We start from the raw sequence: 19,231 nt of genomic DNA on the forward strand, positions 1-19,231 counted from the left end.
CTGTACAGAGATGTAAGAACATTGAAAACATGGCCAAGGATAAGAAGCTACTCTTTATTTTAGACAACCTTGTACAGTTCTTTTCACATCCCCCCCCCCCCCCGCCCCGACTTCTTGCTCTCAAGGCTCATCTTTAGTTGGAAAATGAGGTTTGAGGGCAGTGACGTAGAAGGCGAACCTCACAGCACTACCAAGGTACTTCTCTCGTGCACAGGTGGTCATTTCCCCAAACGGGCATTCTGCACGAGTCTTCCAAAAAGTAATAGGTTTTCATAGGTGGGGGAGTGGGGGCCAAGTAAGGTATCTGCTTAAATAGTATGGGGAATGGTAGACTATGGTTTTCTTTACCGTAACAGGAATTCTCAGATTTCTTAATATTCTGATATGGGTTGATCTCCAAGAGGAGAAAAGGGGTATGCAATGTTCTCCAAGCCTTTTGGGCAAATAATCTTTGACAAAACACATTAGAAACAAGTTTTACGTGTACTGGTCAATATTTCTTCAAACTTTTCCTCCTATTCCCTGCTAATGCCTATAACAGTGATTTTAGAATCCAGATCACTAGTCATAAGGACAAGTTAATCAAGGATGGAATGTAAAGAACCCGCCAGCCCATTTTGCATTTCCATTTCTACATTCTCTGCCACCCGCCTCCCACCCCCCACCCAAGTTAAGCAATACATACACTTCCTCCCTGTAGCAATCCAATTGGGTGTTACTACCCTCCTTTTGTGACAGAGCAACTAATTTATCACTACCCGAGGAGACAAAAAGTGCTACAAAAAGAAGCAAGATGGTGGGCTAGCATAATCTAATCATTGCTAAGATACCACAGAAGACACCGTACTTAGAGAGGGGGGCAGCCTCAGACTGTACAGCAACATCCAAGGAATACTCCATGCACTTGTTAAATCCCCACCAGCAAAACTGAGAGCATCAGACCTGAGTGTCAGCCTTCTCTTGGCTTGAAATGTGGCTACATTTTTGTGAGAAAGATATCTGCCCTTAGAATCTGTCATTGTTTTGTTTAGTCTTCTGGGCCTGAGCACAGCGCTGACTTGAAGCAGACAGATTCCTAAGGCAACATGACCACATCAAATGGTTGTAAAATAATCTCTGTGGTTATTAACTAATTAAAGTTGCATTCAACACCATATGCTGATAGGATGAGGCAAAGGGTAAGATTTGGATCTTAGATCTCTCTGAGAAAGGCATGTTAGATGATGGCTAGAGAAGGGTTAGTTGCAAGCTGGATCAAGCTCAGGCTTGGGCACGAAGGGAACAGTCTTCACTGGTTTGTAAGCGCTGGGGCTCCCTGAGCTCTGGTGCAACTTGCAAAGGTTTCATTCAAGGAAGGGTATGATGTGGGCATTAAACCATTCTTCAGACAGTTGAAGATGATCCCCTTCTATAGCTAGGAATACTAGCTGTCCTGCATTGTTCATTTCTTTCAGTCCTAGGTGGTCCTGTGGAGAGGAAGGCCATAATCAAAAGGTTTAATGAAAAGGTTTGAAGAAAAGAAATACAATGTTACCCTGAGATACATTCTCAAAATGCAATCTTCTCTCTCTCGGTATTAAAATTTAGGTGCACTGTCAAAAATGCCAAAAAGGAACCTTATTTTTTCCCCTAAGCAGTTGAAGTTATTCTGTAGAATTTTACATTCTGCTTTCTGAAGTTTCCCACAGCTTCTGGAGGACAAAACGCCCTCCAAATGTCAGTTAGGTGGAGTGACCCAAAGACAGGAGAGCATTAGCTTGATAACTTAAAACATCCAGCCTTTAGATACCAACTTGGGACCCTTTCATATCTTGCAGTTGAAAATGTCATTACCCATAGCCTATGTGACACAGAACAGATATGGAGGAAGATGAGCAGTTAAGACAATGCTGGATCAGTTTGAGATCCATTATAAGGATGTTGTGAGTTGTAATTTCAAAAACTTAACAGACCCTAGCTTTCTTTTTACCTCGCCCTAGAGGGGTACCAAATGCAGGAGAAAAGCCAAGGGGAGATGACAGGCTTCTGAAATTTGAAGACATTCTAGTAGAAAGCAGTTGGTTCAGACGTGAGTAGCACTTGTGCATTTTGGGGAGAGTCTATCTCCCACATAAAATCATTAGTGTAGAACTGGAGGGGCTGAAATGCTGCAAGCTCTGCTTGAGCAATCACCTACTGCTAAAAAAAAAAAGTTAATTTTAGTCCCATTCACTCCTGCAGGAGGAGCTCTCTTGGTGCCTGATTTACAAATAGAAATGCATCTGTTTCAAAGCCCATCTGCTTTCATTATGCCTGGGGGCTTCTTTGATTTGATTCAGTCTATACCTCAGCAAAGGAAGGCAATTCCAAGCCTTTTTATCAGAAAAAAAGGGTTAGATGATGTGTCCCTTGGAAATGCTTACAAACCATGAGATACAAGGTCCTTTGACCTTCAGGATGTAGATTTCTGTAAACCACGATCTAACAGACTGGTGCCAACAGCAGTCTAACCAGCCTCGCCCCTACCAGACGTGGGCCAGATGCCTCATACACACTTACATACACTCTGCAGTGTACAGGACAGGGTCTATCACCCACAAACGCAGCAGCTTCAAGAGCTGGGAGCTGAAAAAGACAGCACCTCTCCCCACCCATTTACCTCTGTGTACAGAGTGGTCTCCTGTAAGGGAATAGTTTCCTTGTCTTGGCCACTTTTGTAAAATCCAAACCACTGCAGGAAAGGAAGGAATATGCAGATTAGACACATGACACATACCACCAAACTAATTTAAGACTGGATGGTAGCTAAGACTACCAACTACCAACAAACTAACCATCATGAGGGTGTAGTAAGGAGGGAAAACAGTGAGTCATCTCTTTTTTAAGGGTAGATCTTGAGGTGAGTTAATCTTTCCAAAGAGCTTTCCAATTTCCCCAAAATTCTGCTTCCTATAATTATGGAGCAGCTACCCTCTGAAAATCCTGTGCTGAACTCTACAGACATTCAGAGATGAATATATATGGTCACTGTTTTCAAAAAGCTCTAGTCTCATAAGGCACAGAAACAACGAATTGTTTAGCAGGAGGTCGTCAAACTTTTCTATAAAGGCCAAATACAAAATATTTTCAGCTTGAAAAGTCACATGGTTGCAACCACTCAGTGCGGCCACTGTAATGCAAAAGCAGCTGCAGATAATATTTTTAAAAACTCAAGTATGGCTGTGTTCCAATGGGACTTTATTTATGGACACTAAAACCTGAATTTCACATAATTTTCAAGCCATCAAATTAAAAAAAATCAACCATTTAAAAATGTAGAAACCACTTTTAGTTCATGGCTATACGAAAGCAGGTGGCAGGCTGGATTTCACTCGCAGGCCATGGTTTGCTGATCCCAGGTGTTCGGTCTGAGGTGATGAGTACTAAATAGAGGATGATTGATTCTAGAAAAGGGGGCAAATTCTACCTGAAATAGGGACAGGATCCATAATAGAGGAAGTGATTTGAGTTTGGCTTTGAAAGGTGAACAGAAGCTCATCAGGCGGAGAAGCTAGGAGACTTAAAAGCTTGAACAAAGGTAGGCAAGAGAAAAAGCATACACCAGGGCTGGGGCATTTCAAGTAGTGCACGATGGCCTGACCGGAGAGTATGAAGTGGATAGTGAAGGGGGATCAGGCTGGGGAAAACAGGCTGAAGCCAGGTGAAGGCAGACCCTCAATGTCAACCTTAGGGATTTAAAGACTTTGGGCTGGTGGCTCTGAACTTTTTGTTGGGTCGTAGGTCTCTGAAAATCCGATAAAAAAATTATAGACCCTTCCTCAGAGAATGCAACTATATCATTTTGCATACAATTCTGAGTGGGGGGTGGGGGTGGTTACAACCCTCAGTGTCCCACTTAAGAGACTTCAGGCGAAGAACACCTGCACTACACAAAAGTTGGTGGGAGGGACTAAGGATTTTCCCCCAACAGGTAGCTGTATTTTCATGTCACTCCTATGGTCTCCAGCATGTTGTGGCCTGCCCAAGAAATGTCTCACCTCAGAATCCACAGGGTCCACAATGGAATCATTGAGGAATTTCACCATCACAAACTTCTTCAGGGCCATCAGGTTTTTCTTGTAGGACTCATTAACACTCTGGAGGGAAAGCCCAGCAGTATCTCAGAGACATCACCCTCAGGTTCCAGCACGGGAAGTGAAGCCTTCCAGCACTCTGGTCTCCCTGACCCCAGGCATGACACCATGTTTCTCCCCCATCGTATGGGCTGCTTTTTCAGCTTCCTGCCCAGAATACACTTTGTACAGCCGCCTCTTACCATCCTAGCTGACTGGCATTTCCCCACTAACCGAGGTGCCACCCTTAATCTGTCACTGCACAGGTATCCATCATACAGGTGGAAGACATCTAGCCAGAGACAGCCACGGCAAAATAAGATGCAATTTCTGAGTGGTTTTGCTATACTATTGTTTTTCCCTTCTTTCAAAAAAAATTGTTTAAAAAACCTCCAGATAAAAACATTAACTGAGCCATCCAGTCTACCAGAATTTCCCAAACGATGCTTGTGTTTGGGACACACAGTCCCCTTTGCAGTTTGTCTTCTAAGTAAATCTTTTCTGAGAAAATTTGACCCAAAAGCAACCCACCAAGGCAGCTTCCCTCAGTAAGTCAGCAGCTGCGAAATTCTGCACAAGCCAGCCAGCAACCCACCGAGCTGACCAGCTGACTGTGCTTCAACACTAGGAAAGGGATAGGACCTAAGGGAAGAAAGCCAAAGGGAACGAGGCCTCCCTAAAAGGATCTGAATCTCAGAAGCACTGGCTCCCCCACAAAAAAAACGATCCTGTTTCCAGGGTTCTGCCTGGGATATTTTGGGTAAACAGTCACTGCTGATCTTTTGGTAAATGTCCCAAATAGAAAAATGAAAGCATAACTACGGTAGCCTGGGTGGGGTGCGTACTCTCTCCTGATTAATATCTGCCAAGAAGATGCTGTGGTTGCGGTACGTGTCCTCGTTTATGGGGTCGTGCCAGTATTCCGCTTGCACCAGGCTGCAGAAAGAAAAAGGAATCAAGGTGACCGAGCTGCATATCAGCATGCCCCTGTGCATAGGTCACCAAGAGACTTCAACAGGACAAAGACCCAGAGCCTTCTAGTCCCAGGCCTTGCCTTCCAATAGTGAAAACAAGACTTCCACCTACCAAACAGTTCCTTACCTAGACACCTGAGACAAGGATGTGCTATTTAACACAGTAAACAAAGTGCTGAAGCTTGGGAAAAGGAATCAGCAATATGGCTCCCCTGGGGCAGTGAGCTTTTTCACGCTTACGCTTCCAGGTCACAATGGCACATGCTGTCCTGCCTTCACCCTCCTTTCCTTCCTACTCATCCTGCAAGACTCAGCTCAAATCCCATCACTTCTGCCCCCTTTTCACCTATCTACCTCCTCTTCATCTCTCCTTCTCTCTTGCCATCTTCCAATTGGGATGGAGGTCTAACCTTCCAATCTCAAAGCATTTATCATAGTACTCAGTGATGACACCAGTTTTCAGGATACTGGTACATGTCCTGTGATTTTAAAGGACAAGCGGCAGATTTTGGAGGTTATAATAGTATTATTTTGGACATAGGTCAGCAGTTCTCACACTTTTTTACTTTCCTGTCTGTCTCCACTTCCCCTCCCCTCTCCTCCTGCCCTCCCCCACCAAACCTAACACTTCTACCACAGATCCTCCCAGCAGCTAGTTCCCACCTAGTTCCTGCATCTCCATGGCAGCAATCCAACTGAGCATAGACCTAATGGGAGAAGTCCTATGGGGAAAGGCAGGAATTAGAACATGAGTGGGACTCTACCCCAGTTTGGCAGGAAAAGAAATAAAAATTTCTACAGCAGGAGCCTGCAGCCAAGAATGGAAGAGCTGCCCAGAGGTGGCAGTCCTGAAAGCACCACTCAGCAGGGCAGGGTGCACTAAAGCCCGCGGGGCCCGCTACATCAGATGATGGCAGCTCCAGGGGCAGAGAGAACTGAGCTTATAGGAGGCGGCCTTTGGACTGTCAGTGGTCAGAGTGACGTTCTATACTCTGTTTATAAGTGTGTTTGAAAGCTTTTAAATATTTAGTTTCTCCAATTTAAAAAAAATGTAATGAACTCTGAACATTTATGAAATACTGGTGTTAGTAGTGGTCTTACCATTTTGTTTCAGCATTGTTACCACTTACCATGTGAAAGCACTGACCCCTGTCTCTCCCCTCGGAGACTGTCAGGTCCTCAGCAGTGACTGCCCAGCGTGGGGCAGACGCTCAGCGGTGAGCATTCGCGGAAGGAAACAGGATGACAGAGGTGGGCTCGGCAGTAAAGGAGGGGTAGGGTTTAGGGACATGATGGAGTGTAGTTAGGCGAACAAGGGAAGAAAAACCTCACGAGTGGGTGGTCAAGTGTCAAATGCTGAGAAATGATGAGCACTGAGTACACACAGGTGGCTAATCAAGTTTCTTCAGAAAATGTAAGTGAAATAATACAAGGTTCTTTGGATCTTGCCAGGCCAGGTTCTGGTGACTCAGGATGGCAGTGGGGCATCCTAATGGCTAAGGATAAAAGGAATGAAGAAAGTAGTCATGGGTTACCTTTTCGTGTGAAAAGGAAACAGAGCTAAGAAGGGACAACTGGAAGGCGTGAAAGACATTTTGCGTTGTAAGGAGATGGTGCCCATGGGGCAGCCAAGGGGAAGGACACAAGGATGAGCAGAAGCTGGAAGAGCTGCAGCAGATGGGGCGGTTGGCGGGGTGGGGGGAGGCCCTTCAGGAGGTGGACAGAGAAAAACATGGGTTTGCACTATCACCTCCATTTTACCACTGAGGGGCCAGGTTCAGAGAGGTTAAGGAAATCTCCCAAAGCTACGTAGTCAGCATTAGAAAAGGCAAGATATGAGCCTAAATCTGTCTGAGTGGACATGCTTTCCAGTGAAGCATGTGGAGGGGCAGGAAAGGAGAGCTCCCAAGCCAGAACTGTCCAGCCACAGGCCATCCTTGGTAAGACAAGCCGCTACCCTCTGAGGCTCTAGCCATCGTGGCTTAGAGATAATAATAGTAACGCACAGCACTCACCATATACCAGGCTTATTCTAAGCATTTTATATATGTTAACCTATTTAATCCTTACAAGAATTCCACAGGGTAAGTACTAATATTATACCCATGTTTACAAATGAGGCAACCATATTCAGAGTGATTGAGTAGCTTGCCCAAGGTCAAAGCATTAGCAGTAATGGAGCCAGAACAGGGGAGGGGAAACTGGGCTTTTCAACACGAAATGTTCTCTGAAAGTTGTTTGTTTTAACGAGAAACTGGAAATGATGAAATATTTGCAATATGGAATCAATACACTGTGAAGTCATGTAATAAAACACCATGCAGCAATTAAGACAAATCAGCTTCATGTGTATGTATAACATGTTTAGATTTCAGAAACATAATACTGAGTGAAAAAATAATTTGTAGAATGAAATGTACAATAAGGTATCCATTACATAAAATTTAAAATATATAACATTATGTATTAGCAGATTGTGGATAGATATGTACCATGTATAATATAAACATTTTTTATAAAGATTTTATTTATTTATTTTTAAAGGAAAGGGAGGGAGAAAGAGAGAGGGACATCAATGTGCGGTTGCTGGGGACCATGGCCTGCAACTCAGGCATGTGCCCTGACTGGGAATCGAACCTGCGATGCTTTGGTTCACAGCCCGTGCTCAATCCACTGAGCTATGCCAGCCAGGGCTTAATATAAACATTTTTAATAGAAAGGCTAGATTCTGGTTTCTTGACAGAGGTTGTCACTATGGAGGGAGGGGAGAGAATGGGACCTGGGAGAGTTATGTAGAAAAATTCAATTTTATCTGAAATGTTTTTGTTCTTAAAAATAGCTGAGGCGAATATGACAAAAACAGTAGTTTGTTACATTACTCTCTATATGTTTATGAACAGTTGAAAAGTGTCTGAGGGAGTCTGAGTGGTGGCCTCAGTATTTCCAGGAAAAAGTATGGCAAGTTGTGGGCAACGTGGGACAACTGAAGAAAAGCACTCTGAGAGCCATGGACCAAGGACAGGGCAAGTTGGGAAAGCAGAGCTGGCACAGGGGAAGATGAGGGGCCAAGGCCAGGGTCACCCTGGGGGTGGGGGATGGCGGGGAGGAAATAAGGAAGCAGAAATCAGGAAGGGCTGCCAGTATCTCGGAGGGGAACTAGAGAGCAGATTTCACAGTCAGAAGGCAAGAGGGTGTTACTACATGTACCATTACTCATTGTCCCCACCGCACCTGGCCAGGGCCTGGTGCTTGAAAACCCTTTCTCACTGCTTACTCCAGGTATCAGGCTATCAAACTTACTTTGCTATGGTTAAATTATCTGAACAGTGTAGAAGACATCTTCTGGGATCTCTGCCTAAATTAAAACCATTCTCCCTGGTGTGAAAACTGCACCCTTCCTGCCCTCTCCTACCAGTAACAGGAGCGGGTATGGTTGGCCACAGCTACTGAGAACATGTAGGAGCCTGACCTGAGCTGAGGCATGGTCCCTTTCCTAAGAATTTGAAATGGAACCCAGAGTGTCTAGCCTCAGATGGAGATAATCTCCTAACAAGCTGGGCCAGGCCACCTCTCAGCACAGCAGGAGAGGAGGTCTGCATGGAGAGAAAAGGAACCGGTCTCTCACCAGTGTGGCTCAGTTGGTTGGGTACTGCCCCATAAAGTGAAAGGCTGCAGGTTCAGTTCCCCATCAGGGCACAAGCCTGGGGTGTGAGTTCAGTCCTGTTTGCGGCATGTACAAGAAGCAACCGATCATGTTTCTCTCTCGTATCAGTGTTTCTCACCTTTTTCTTCCTCCCTTCCCCTCTCTCTAAAAATAAATAAAATCTTTAAAAATAACGATGAAGTGTAAAGAGGCCACATACATTCATGAGAGCAAGGAATTTGTTGGACATAAATGCAGTGGTTTAAGCTGCTTGAGAGGAAAGATGGAAATGTAAAGTATCTCAGTTTCCTTCACTGACCATCAGGTGGCACTGTTGACCTAAGATCACTTTGTGACTATATAATAAATGGGAGAAAGGAGATTGTTTTTCTCTATTTGAGTAGTTCACAAGGTTATACCTTGGAAGATAGCTTCAAGGAAGTGTTGTACTGAAGAGCTATTATTAGAAAAAATGTTACACTTGGAAAACCTGTAGGACAGATACTACAATATACTAATTGATCCCAAATTTGTTACCACCTAGAATACTCTAGAGCTACTGAATCTGAGTTTCTAGGAATGGAGCCCTAGAATCCATTTTTAATGCATTTCCCAGGGGGTTCTGATGTATATTTTAGTTAGAAACAACTGAACAAGAACACCTTCCAAAAGAGAGAGAGAGAGAAAAAATAAATAAATATCCAAACACATCTGAGGGGTCGGGGACACTGACGTAGGAGGCTAACCCCTTGCTGCTGACAACAGAAAGAATCTCTCCTCCAACGTTAACAGTAATTCCTGAGCATCGTACTTTCTAAAGGCTTTTTGATTGTTTGTTTTTAAGATGAACATTTATTCTGTTGGAATTACATTCTTCCCATATAGAAAAATGCCCTCCCTTTCTTTTTATTTTTTAAAGATTTTATTTATTTTTAGAGAGGGGAGAAGGGAAGGAGATACAGAGGGAAAGAAACATCAATGTGAGGAGAAACATGGATCGGGGGTTGCCTCTCATACGCGCACCGACTGGGCATCAAACCCGCATGAAACCTGGGCGTATGCCCTGGCCAGGAATGGAACCGGAGACCTTTCACTTTGTGGAACCACACCCATCCAACTGAGCCACACTGGTCAGGGCAGCCCTCTCTTTCTTTTTAAAACTAATTTTAAAGCAGTTTTAGGTTTACAGTAAAACTGAGCAGATAGTACAGAGATATTTAGGAAAACGATCTCATTTGAACATCACCAGGAATCACTGCTGGCATGAAAGTCAGCACAGTATTTTAATGCAGTGACAGTGGCATCCTTTTCAGCTAACCATACATACCGTTCTTGAACAGCTTTCTTGTAAGCCCCAGCATTCAGTGCTTTTCTGATCAAGTCACAGACGTGAGAACTCTCTCCTGGGCACCGAGGGAGTCCGAAAACACCTAGAGTGGCAGAAGACCATTATCCATTCCATAGTTACGTAATGAATACCTACTACATATAAGGCACTATGAGAAACAACAGAAAAAAACACCTTAACCCTGATATCATTCATGTATTCTTCAAGAAAAGAATGTATTTAGTATTAGTGCTATAACCAGCTACCTCCTGATACTCCCACTCTTTTCTGCCTAAGAACCTTTGCCCCTGCTCCTCCCTGGAGGACATACAGGCATACCTCTGAGATACTGCAGGCTCGGTTCCAGACCACCGCAATAAAGCGAGTATCACAGTGAGCCATTCAACCTTTTTGGTTTCCCAAAAGTTATAAGTTATAAGTTATGTTTACACTATACTGTAGTCTATGAAGTGTGCAACAGTCTAGGTAGGTCTAAAAACATAATGCACATAATTAAAAAATATTTTATTGCTAAAAAATATTAACCATCATCTGGAACTTCAGTGAGCTGTAATCGTTTTGCTGATGGAGGGTCTCTGCAGATGTTGATGCAAATGCAGTATTTGAGAAGCAAAATAAATTAAGTGTAATAAAACAAAGTATGCCCACAGTTCTCTTGCTGCTTCAATGGCTGGACTCACTTGCATCTCACAGATCTTAGCTTAGAGGAGTCCCCTCTGGTGACCCTAACTCAAGTAGTAACCACCCCGTTTCCTTCCCCTCTCCCAGGTACACTTTCATCCTCACTACCCTTCTCAACAACATTTCCTGGGGTACCAGGCATAGTTCTGAACATATACTGACAATAATTAATTTAATCCTCACAATCGCCCTGTGGAGTAGAAATCATTATTTGCCCCATTACAGGGATGTTTAAAACAGGCGGGTTCAATGCCTTGTCCAAGGTCAGGCAGTAAGTGATACGGCCACAAGATGAACGTAGGCAGTTCTCACTCCAGAGCCCACACCTTTAACCAACACAACCTGAATTCTCTCTACCAAGTGGTAACTCATTTGTTTCTTCATCTTGGTTACCATGGACTGTGTTTTGTTCGTTTCATGAAAGCAGGGACCTTGTCTGTCTTGCTTATAGGTTTCCAATAAGTATTTTTTGAATGAATAAGGGATAAAGGTGTTTTTACCTATTTGCACTTGCATAATACTTGCACTTTTAGAAATTATTTCCCTACCTATTCATTTCATCATCTGAAAAATTCCCTCAAGAAGAGCAGGACCTTATTTTAGTTTCCCTCATCTGTGGAAGGCACCCATGATACCAAATTACCTGCCCATCAGCAACAGTTAATTGGGTGAACCCAGTTTCCTGATTATAAGGAGAATCCTTCTGCCCCTACACTATACCACCAATTAGCCATACTTACCAGAACAGAGATAAAGTTCAATTCCAAAGACATATCCTTCTCTAAAGTCTGAAATTTTGTCTAAACAGAAAACCTGTTGTTCTCTGAAGGATTTAATCACTACTGTTTATTTTACAGAGAAAAAAAGCTTAGACATTATTCTTTGCCTATGCCTAAACTCAATAGACATCGCCAATGTCAGAAAACAGAAAAGGTTGGTAGACTTTCCTAATTCCTCAACCTGGCCACATGCTACACAGCTGCAACCGTTTCACCTACAGGAACTCATGTCAACTACACTGGGAAGCACATGGCGACTTAACAATTCACTTGTGTTCAGGCCTATGGAACCCTAAGTTTCTTCCTGCTTCTTCAGGAATGCTGGCTAGTTTGTAATAAGCTTCGGAAGTAGAATTTTGCAAGGATGGCTGACTTTTTACACAAATAGAGCTGCTAGAATTAAAAAAAATTTCAGGTGGTCATGTGGGTTAGAACATAGCAAAAAGGAGGCAAAGAGGCCAAAGTTACCTTGATGTTGTCCCCCAACTGAGATCAGATTGACCATGGGAGGTGAGGGACATCTCTGAGCCACTGCCCTCCTGTGAGGAAGGAAAGGATTATCAGCTCTGTCAGATGGAAACGTATCACCAACAATCAATTTCCCAGATTAAGGTACTTAATTCTCTGTAGTTCCCCAAGGCTACAATTTCAGGACTTTCCTTTGATAGGACCAAACACAAATCTTTATTCTTTCATAAAAATTAAGTGCCATAGCCCTGACCAGTGTGGCCCAATTGGTTGGAGCATTGTCCTGCAACCCAAAGACTGAGCATTCGATTCCAATGGGGGCACGTGCCTGGGTTGTGGGTTTGTTCCCCAGTCTAGGTGCGATGCTTTTCTCTCATCAATATTTCTTTTTCTCCTTTCCTCTCTCTTTAAAAGCAATGAAAAAATGTCCCCGGGTAAGGATAAAAGAAAAAAAAGAAAGAAAGAAAAGAAGTTCCATAAAGCTTCTTCATGGAAACATTTCAGAATAGTTTCCAGGCAGCTCTCTTTCTCTCTCTGAGGAACACGCCGGCGTATCCCCCCACCCCCTGCCCCCAAGTGGGTTTTCCCTCTCTCTTTCTCCTCAGCTCCAAGGGCCCTGCTTCTGCCTCTGGAACTTGTTTCCTGAGCCCATTTCTTTTACAGCTCACTTCTACCTCTCTAACTTTCTAAATATAGTTTGGGGGAAAAAAAAGTTTCCCTTCCAAGATGGGTGAAGATCCAAAAAGAACTAGAGGAGCCCTGACAGGCGTGGCTCAGTTGATTGCAGAGTCATCCCGTAAGCCAAAACGTCACAGGTTCGATTTCTGGTTAGGGCACATGCCTAGGTTGTGGGTCTGGTTCTAGGCTGGAGCGTGTACAAGAGGCCATGGATGGATGTTTCTCTCTTACATCTGTGTTTCTCTCCTTCTCTCTCTCCCTCCCTTCCCCTCTCTCTAAAATCAATAAGCATGTCCTTGGGTGAGGATGACCAAAAAAAAAAAAGGAATAAGAGGAATGGCTCTATCTGAAGAGGAGAAAGAAATCAATTCCATATAATTGGTATAACAGAAATGAACTCACAGAAACTGGCCTCCCTGGGAGAATCCCATAGCATTGTAGCCTTGCTGCAATTTAGGGTCCTTAGCAAGAATCTGACACACTGTTGTTACTTGGGTATTGACATTCAAGAAGAAGCTGTTCTCCACATCCTAAAAGAGGAGCCGCACAGAAGTGAAAAGATGGGACTGAAACCAGGTACTGGCGTCTTCTCTAAGAAGTAAACTTGTTTAGGTTGGTGTCCTCACAAAAGCCTCTCAAGAGTTACAGTGTCATTGCATGATTTGCTGCTAAAAATACAAGGTAAAGCATTTTTATGGTACATTCCATGAAATTAGCCAGCAAACCTTCAAAGGAACAGAGCTATAAAAAGCGCCTTACCTCCATCAGGGTCTTTCCAATCTTTAGAGATAAGACATAAATTCCAGGTATTTTCTGCTCAACCATTTTTTTGATAGCACCCATGCTTAAGGGATTACAACAGCTGTCTCCTAGACAACAAAGACAATGAGCACTTATGAATCAAACATTTTTAAAAAACTTTTGTGCTTCAAAGGGCATGATCGAGAATGTGAAAAGACAACATACAGCATGGGAGAAAATATTTACAAAACATTTATCTGATGAAGGTTTAATATCCAGAATATACAAAGAACTCTTACAACTCAATGACATGAAGAAGCCTAATTAAAAATGGAAAAAAGGACTTTAACAGATGTATCTCTAAAGATAATATACAAATTGCCCCGAAGCACATGAAAAGATGTTGAACACCACTGGTCACTAGGGAAATGCAAATCAAAACTACAATGAGAGCCCTAGCCAGGTAGCTCAGTTGGTTAGAGTGTGGTCCTGATATGCCAAGGTTGCAGGTTCTATTCCAGGTCAGGGCACGTCCAAGAATCAACCAATGAAAACATAAATAAGTGGAACCAAAAAAAAAATCAATGTTTCTGCCCTGGCTGGTGTAGCTCAGTGGTTCAGTGCCAGCCTGCACGAATCAAAGGGTCACCAGTTTGATTCCCAGTCCAGGGTACATGCCTAGGTTTCAGGCCAGGTCCCCAGTAGGGGGTGCAGGAGAGGAAACTACACATTGATGTTTCTCCCTCTCCCTCCCTTCCTCTCTAAAAAATAAATAAATAAAATCCTTTTTTTAATCAATGTTTCTTTCTCTCTCGCTCTCTCTCCCCCTTCTTCCCTTCCTAAAAATCAATAAATAAAAGTTAACTACAATGAGATACCACTTCACACCTACTAGGATGGCTTTAATGAATAGTTTCTTAGTTAAGTTTAAAAAAGGAAAATAACAAGTATTGGCAGGATATGGAGAAATAGGAACCTTTGTACACGGCTGGTGGAAATGTAATGTGATGCAGCCATTGTGAAAACAGGTTGGTAGTTCCTCAAAAAGTTAATACATGGTTATCATATGACCCAGCCATTTCACTTCCAGACAATGTGAAAAACAGAGACATTTATTGAATAAGACACAAGAAACATATTACATAGGACAATGACACTTCAGTCCTCTTCAAAGTAGGCACCTTGGGACCTCGCACAGTCCTCACAATCGCCATCAGTTGCCCCGTCGTATTTTCCTGAATCTCATCAATGGTCTGGAATCTCTTCCCTTAGTTTTGGGAAAAGCCAGAAGTCACAGGGCGCCAGGTCTGGACTGTAAGGGGGCTGAGTCACCTGGGTAATTTGATGTTTGGCCAAAAAGCTCTGCATGAGATGTGATACATGAGAGGGCATGTTGTCGTGATAAAGCTGCCAATCACAAGTTGCCCATAGCTGCAGCCTTCTGATTCATCCAAATAGTTTCCACAGATGAATGTTTAAGCTTAATGCAAAATCTGATGCAGATTCATTGCTCTACTTGCTCAGTCATTTTGAGTGCCATGGCCACACAGTACACATGCTCACTCAATGGCATCTACCACCCCCATTGACTAGTACAGTGAAGTCATCATTGTTCACGCATGTGCATTCCAGTCCTCTCTCCTTCGCTGCCAGGTTACACCAGTGTCATGCAAACCAGTCTCTTTGTATTAGCAGTAGCTGGGCTTTTTCCAGACAGACCTTGTTGTATACCCAAAAGAAATAAAAACATATGCCCGTACACAGAAATGTGTACGTGAATGTTTACAACCACATTATTTTTAGGTCCAAGGTAGAAATGACCCAAATGTCCATCAATGAATGAATGGATAAACAAATTGTCATCTATACTGGTATATCTACAACAGAACAGTATTTAGCCATAAAAAGGCATGAAATACTGACACATGCAGATGAACCTAGAAAACACTATAAGCGAAAATAAGCCAGATACAAAAGGTCACATATTGAATGATTCCTTTTATGTGATATACCCAGAACAGACAAATCCATATAGACAGAAAGCAGGCTGAACATTTTCAGGAAGTTGTGGCAGATGGGGACTGAAGAATGATTATTTAATGGGTACAGGTATTTTGCGGGGTGATTAGAAAAAAGCTTTGAAACTAGACAGAAGTGGACCTGCCAAGTGGCTTAGTTGGTTGGAATGTCATCCCGTGCACCAAAGGTTTGCAGCCTCGATCCCAGGTCAGGGCACATGCCTATGTTGCAGGTTTGATCCCAAGTCGGGCATGTATGGGAGGCAACCGATCGATGTTTCTCTCTCTCTCCCTGCCTTTCTGTCTAAAGCCAGTAAATACATCTTCAAGTGAAGATGAAAAAAAAAAACTGGAGGAAAGTAGTGGTTGCACAACACTATAAATATACTATGCCACTGAATTCTATACTTTATTACAGTTAATTTCATGCTACATGAATTTCACCTCAACAAAAAATATTTTTTGCTTAGCTCACATTCATCAAGTAATAGACTTCAAAAGCCCATATAATATAATTGGGACACCAAATTTACAAATGAAAAATAAGCAGAGGTGCAAATTCCCCTCCTTTGTCATCAGGAACATTTTGGGTTAACGGACTCCAGCGTGCTTTGGGATTGAATTTCTCTTTAAGGCAAGAATAAGGTTAAGAAGACAGGTGAAGCACCTAGGATACAAAATTTAAGGTTCACGCAAGTGCTGACCATGAACTTGTATGCACTAGAGAGTGAGTGCCTCTTTAAATCTTATACTCCAGGGAAGTGGATTTTCAACCAGTATGCCGAGGCAGGCATACTAGTGTGCCACGAGAATTTTTAAATGATCCTGACTGTTTAGTCAGGATCATTGACCTCTTTTCCCTTAGAGTGTCAAATTTAAAAATGACAACAGCCAACACAACAATAGCCATCCGGTGTGAATGAATCAAAATTATACCTTTTTTTTGGTCAAATCGGCAAAAAGGGTATTTTTGACACGTCACAGAATTTTAGTAATTAAGTAATTACTAAACTAAATGTAGTCATTTAGTTTCTATGTGCCGGGAGATGACACAGGTTGAAAATCGCTGCTCTGTAGGGGCTTCCTTGTTCCACCCGAGGCCTGGCTCTGTTTCTTTTCCTGTTTCCAGGAACCAGAGCTAAGAATGGGAAGCGAAGTGACTGGCCACTGAGTGGGTGGAGTAAGCAGAGAGGAAGCTTAAGAATTAGTTTTTCAAGAAAAACCTAAGAACCACAGCATCTTCGGTTTCTCTCATAAAAACTTTTGCCACACTGAACTGTAATTCTTGGTTACTTTCCTGCCTCCTTATGGATGATGGCTCTAGGAGGACCTGGAGCTCCTTGTGCACTTGATGAATTCCACTGTAGCAGCCCCAGGACCTGGACCAAAGCCCTGAGAGAACTAACTGTATTTACTGACTCTAATTCCTCTTCGAACACTTTCCTTCAACCCATTCCATTAAGGCTCTCGCTCTCGCTCTCGCCCTCGCCGTTTTGTAGAGGTCTTTAGCGATCTTCATATCACCAAATCCAATAACCAATTCTCTGCCCTTATCTTACTCAACCTGTCAACAACATTCCATAGAGGTGATTACCCCCTTCCTTTTAAAACATTTTCACGGGTTCCCAAGGACACTGCACTCTCCTGACTTTCCTGTACCTCCCTGGTTGTTCCATCACTGTCTTCTTTGCTGGTTCCTCCTCATCTCCTTAACCTCCACACACTGGGAGTGCCTCAGGGCTCAATCGTCAGATAGCCTCCCTCTTCTGTGTACAGGCCCTAGGTTGTCTCCCCCAGTCTCCTGGCTTTATATACCAGCCATAAGCTGAAGGCTTCCCCAATTTAAATCTCTGACTTTTTTCTCTCTCCTAGACTCCACACTCCAAATGCCTCTACATCTCCTGGATGTCTAACAAGCATTTCAAATTTAGTAAATTCAAAAGCAGACCCTTGATCTTCTCCCCACTCCAAATGTGCTCCCCTACAGACTTCTCCACTTTGGTAAAATGACAACTACATCCTTCTAGTTGTTCAGGCCAAACCTCAGGGAGTCATCCTTGATTCCTTTCTTTCTCACTCATCCTACATCTCATCTGTTAGCAAATCCCATTGCTTCCACCTTCAAAATATTCCAAATTTGGACCACTTCTCCATGTAACTATGTTTCAAGTCATGGTCATCTCTTGTTTAAATTACTGTAATAGCTTCTTGTCTCCCCACAAATGTCCATGACCTCCACAATCTATTATCAACTACAATGATCCTTTTAAAATGTAAGTTAAGATCATCTCAACTCTCCCCTCCACGGGCTTCCCATCTCACTCCTGCCAAAATCCCTACAGTAGCCTTAGTAGGCCAAACAACACTTGCAGGCCCCCCACCCCCACACCCCTATATTCTTCTTCTTGCTCGCTCAGTTCCCACCACACTGACCTACATATCATTTCCTTTTCCTTTTTTTAAAAAAATATTTTATTTATTTCTAGAGAGCAGGGAAGGGAGGAAGAAAGAGAGGGGAAGAAACATCCACGTGAGAGAGAAACATTGGTCAGTCGCCTTCACATACTCCTCAACATGCAACCCAGGCATGTGCCCTGACCAGGAATCGAACTGACCACCATCTGTTTTGTAATGACACCCAACCAACTGTGCCACATTGGTTAGCATGAATGTAGTTTTTTAAACATACCAGACACACTTCTGCCCCAGGGTGTTTGCATCTGCTGTTCCTTCTACCAGACAGCCACATGCCATCTTCCTTGTCCACTTCAGGTCTTTGCTCAGATGTCACTTTCTCAGTGAATCCTTGCCTGATCTTGCTTTATAAAATTGCAAGCCTCCACCTTCAGTTCTATACCCTTCTCTGTTTTACTTTTCCCATCACACTTATCACCATTGGACATACTGTATGTTTTACTTGTTTATTTCTTTATAGTCTGTCTCTCCATTTGGAAAATAAGTTCCAAAAGAGCAAAGAATTTAGTCCGTTGTGCTCACCACTGTATCCTCAGCATCTACAGGTGCTCAATAAATGTGTCAAATGTATACATAAACTATCGGTGCCTAACAAATCTCTGTCCAATGTGTGAATGAATAAAAGGGTGGATGCCTGGGTCACGGAGCGGCAGCCCAGCTCTCTCCAAGAGCAAGTGCCAGCATCCTGACGCCACTGCCCCGAGGATTAAACAAGCTCAGCACGTAAAACCCGAACGCAATGCACAGGTCTCTGGGAGCCCTCACCGCAAGGACAGATCCTTGCCCTTCTCCCCTCCCAATGCAAAGCAGTCCCCAAATCCTAACATCCCGCCATCCGGCTGCTATGTGACCACTGTCCTCGCCCTTCGCGCTCGCACTTTGTAGACACGAACCCAGGCTGAAAGAGGGGAAGAGTCTAAACCCTTTGGATCCTCCTCTCACTCACTCACCCATCCCATGCCAGATCACCAGCGGCAGGGGCGCGGGCGGGTCGAGATGCCCCAGCCTCAGGGCAGCGCAGGACGCCAGCAGGAGAGCAACAGCCAAAAGCCACAACGAGCTGGGCGACGCCATCTTGGCTCAACCACGTGAGCGCGCTCCCTCGCGTTGCTTTTTCCACGCCTCCGCCGGGGCTGCCCCGCGGGGTGGGCGTCTGCCCTGGCGTGGTCCTGTAGTAGGCTGTCCACCAGGGTGAATCAAAATGAATACTAACAATTATGCAGCACTTACTTTATGTCAAACACCCTTTTAAGTGCTTTAAATCTGTTCACTGATTTAGCCTCGTAACAACTGCCTACACTTCTCCCCATTTTACAGTCAGGACACTGAGGCACT

The 19,231-nt window shown here is 43.6% G+C and overlaps 1 protein-coding gene across 1 annotated transcript; it reads right to left on the bottom strand.

Annotated features, from left to right (window-relative positions):
* Positions 1-36: 36 nt before the first annotated feature.
* On the bottom strand, positions 37-18,996 carry PPT1 (palmitoyl-protein thioesterase 1). The gene is made up of 9 exons (XM_028513850.2): positions 18,847-18,996; positions 13,422-13,531; positions 13,065-13,192; positions 11,985-12,055; positions 10,036-10,138; positions 4,937-5,027; positions 4,017-4,115; positions 2,639-2,710; positions 37-1,466 (listed from the first exon to the last, which is right to left on the bottom strand). The coding sequence occupies exons 1-9, from the start codon at positions 18,968-18,970 to the stop codon at positions 1,344-1,346; spliced, it is 921 nt and encodes a 306-aa protein (XP_028369651.1). The 5' UTR covers positions 18,971-18,996; the 3' UTR covers positions 37-1,343.
* Between the last annotated feature and the right edge of the window lie 235 nt (positions 18,997-19,231).

The sequence above is a fragment of the Phyllostomus discolor genome, chromosome 5 (genome assembly GCF_004126475.2).
Source record: "Phyllostomus discolor isolate MPI-MPIP mPhyDis1 chromosome 5, mPhyDis1.pri.v3, whole genome shotgun sequence".
In the NCBI taxonomy this organism is placed as follows: domain Eukaryota; kingdom Metazoa; phylum Chordata; class Mammalia; order Chiroptera; family Phyllostomidae; genus Phyllostomus; species Phyllostomus discolor.

Coding starts and splice junctions, on each gene's coding strand:
- PPT1 (XM_028513850.2), bottom strand. CDS start 18,970: ATGGCGTCGCCCAGCTCGTTGTGGCTTTTGGCTGTTGCTCTCCTGCTG. Junction 13,532..18,846: donor GGTGATCTGGCATGGGATGG/GTGAGTGAGTGA, acceptor TTTGTTGTCTAG/GAGACAGCTGTTGTAATCCC. Junction 12,056..13,064: donor TCCCAGGGAGGCCAGTTTCT/GTGAGTTCATTT, acceptor CCTTCCTCACAG/GAGGGCAGTGGCTCAGAGAT.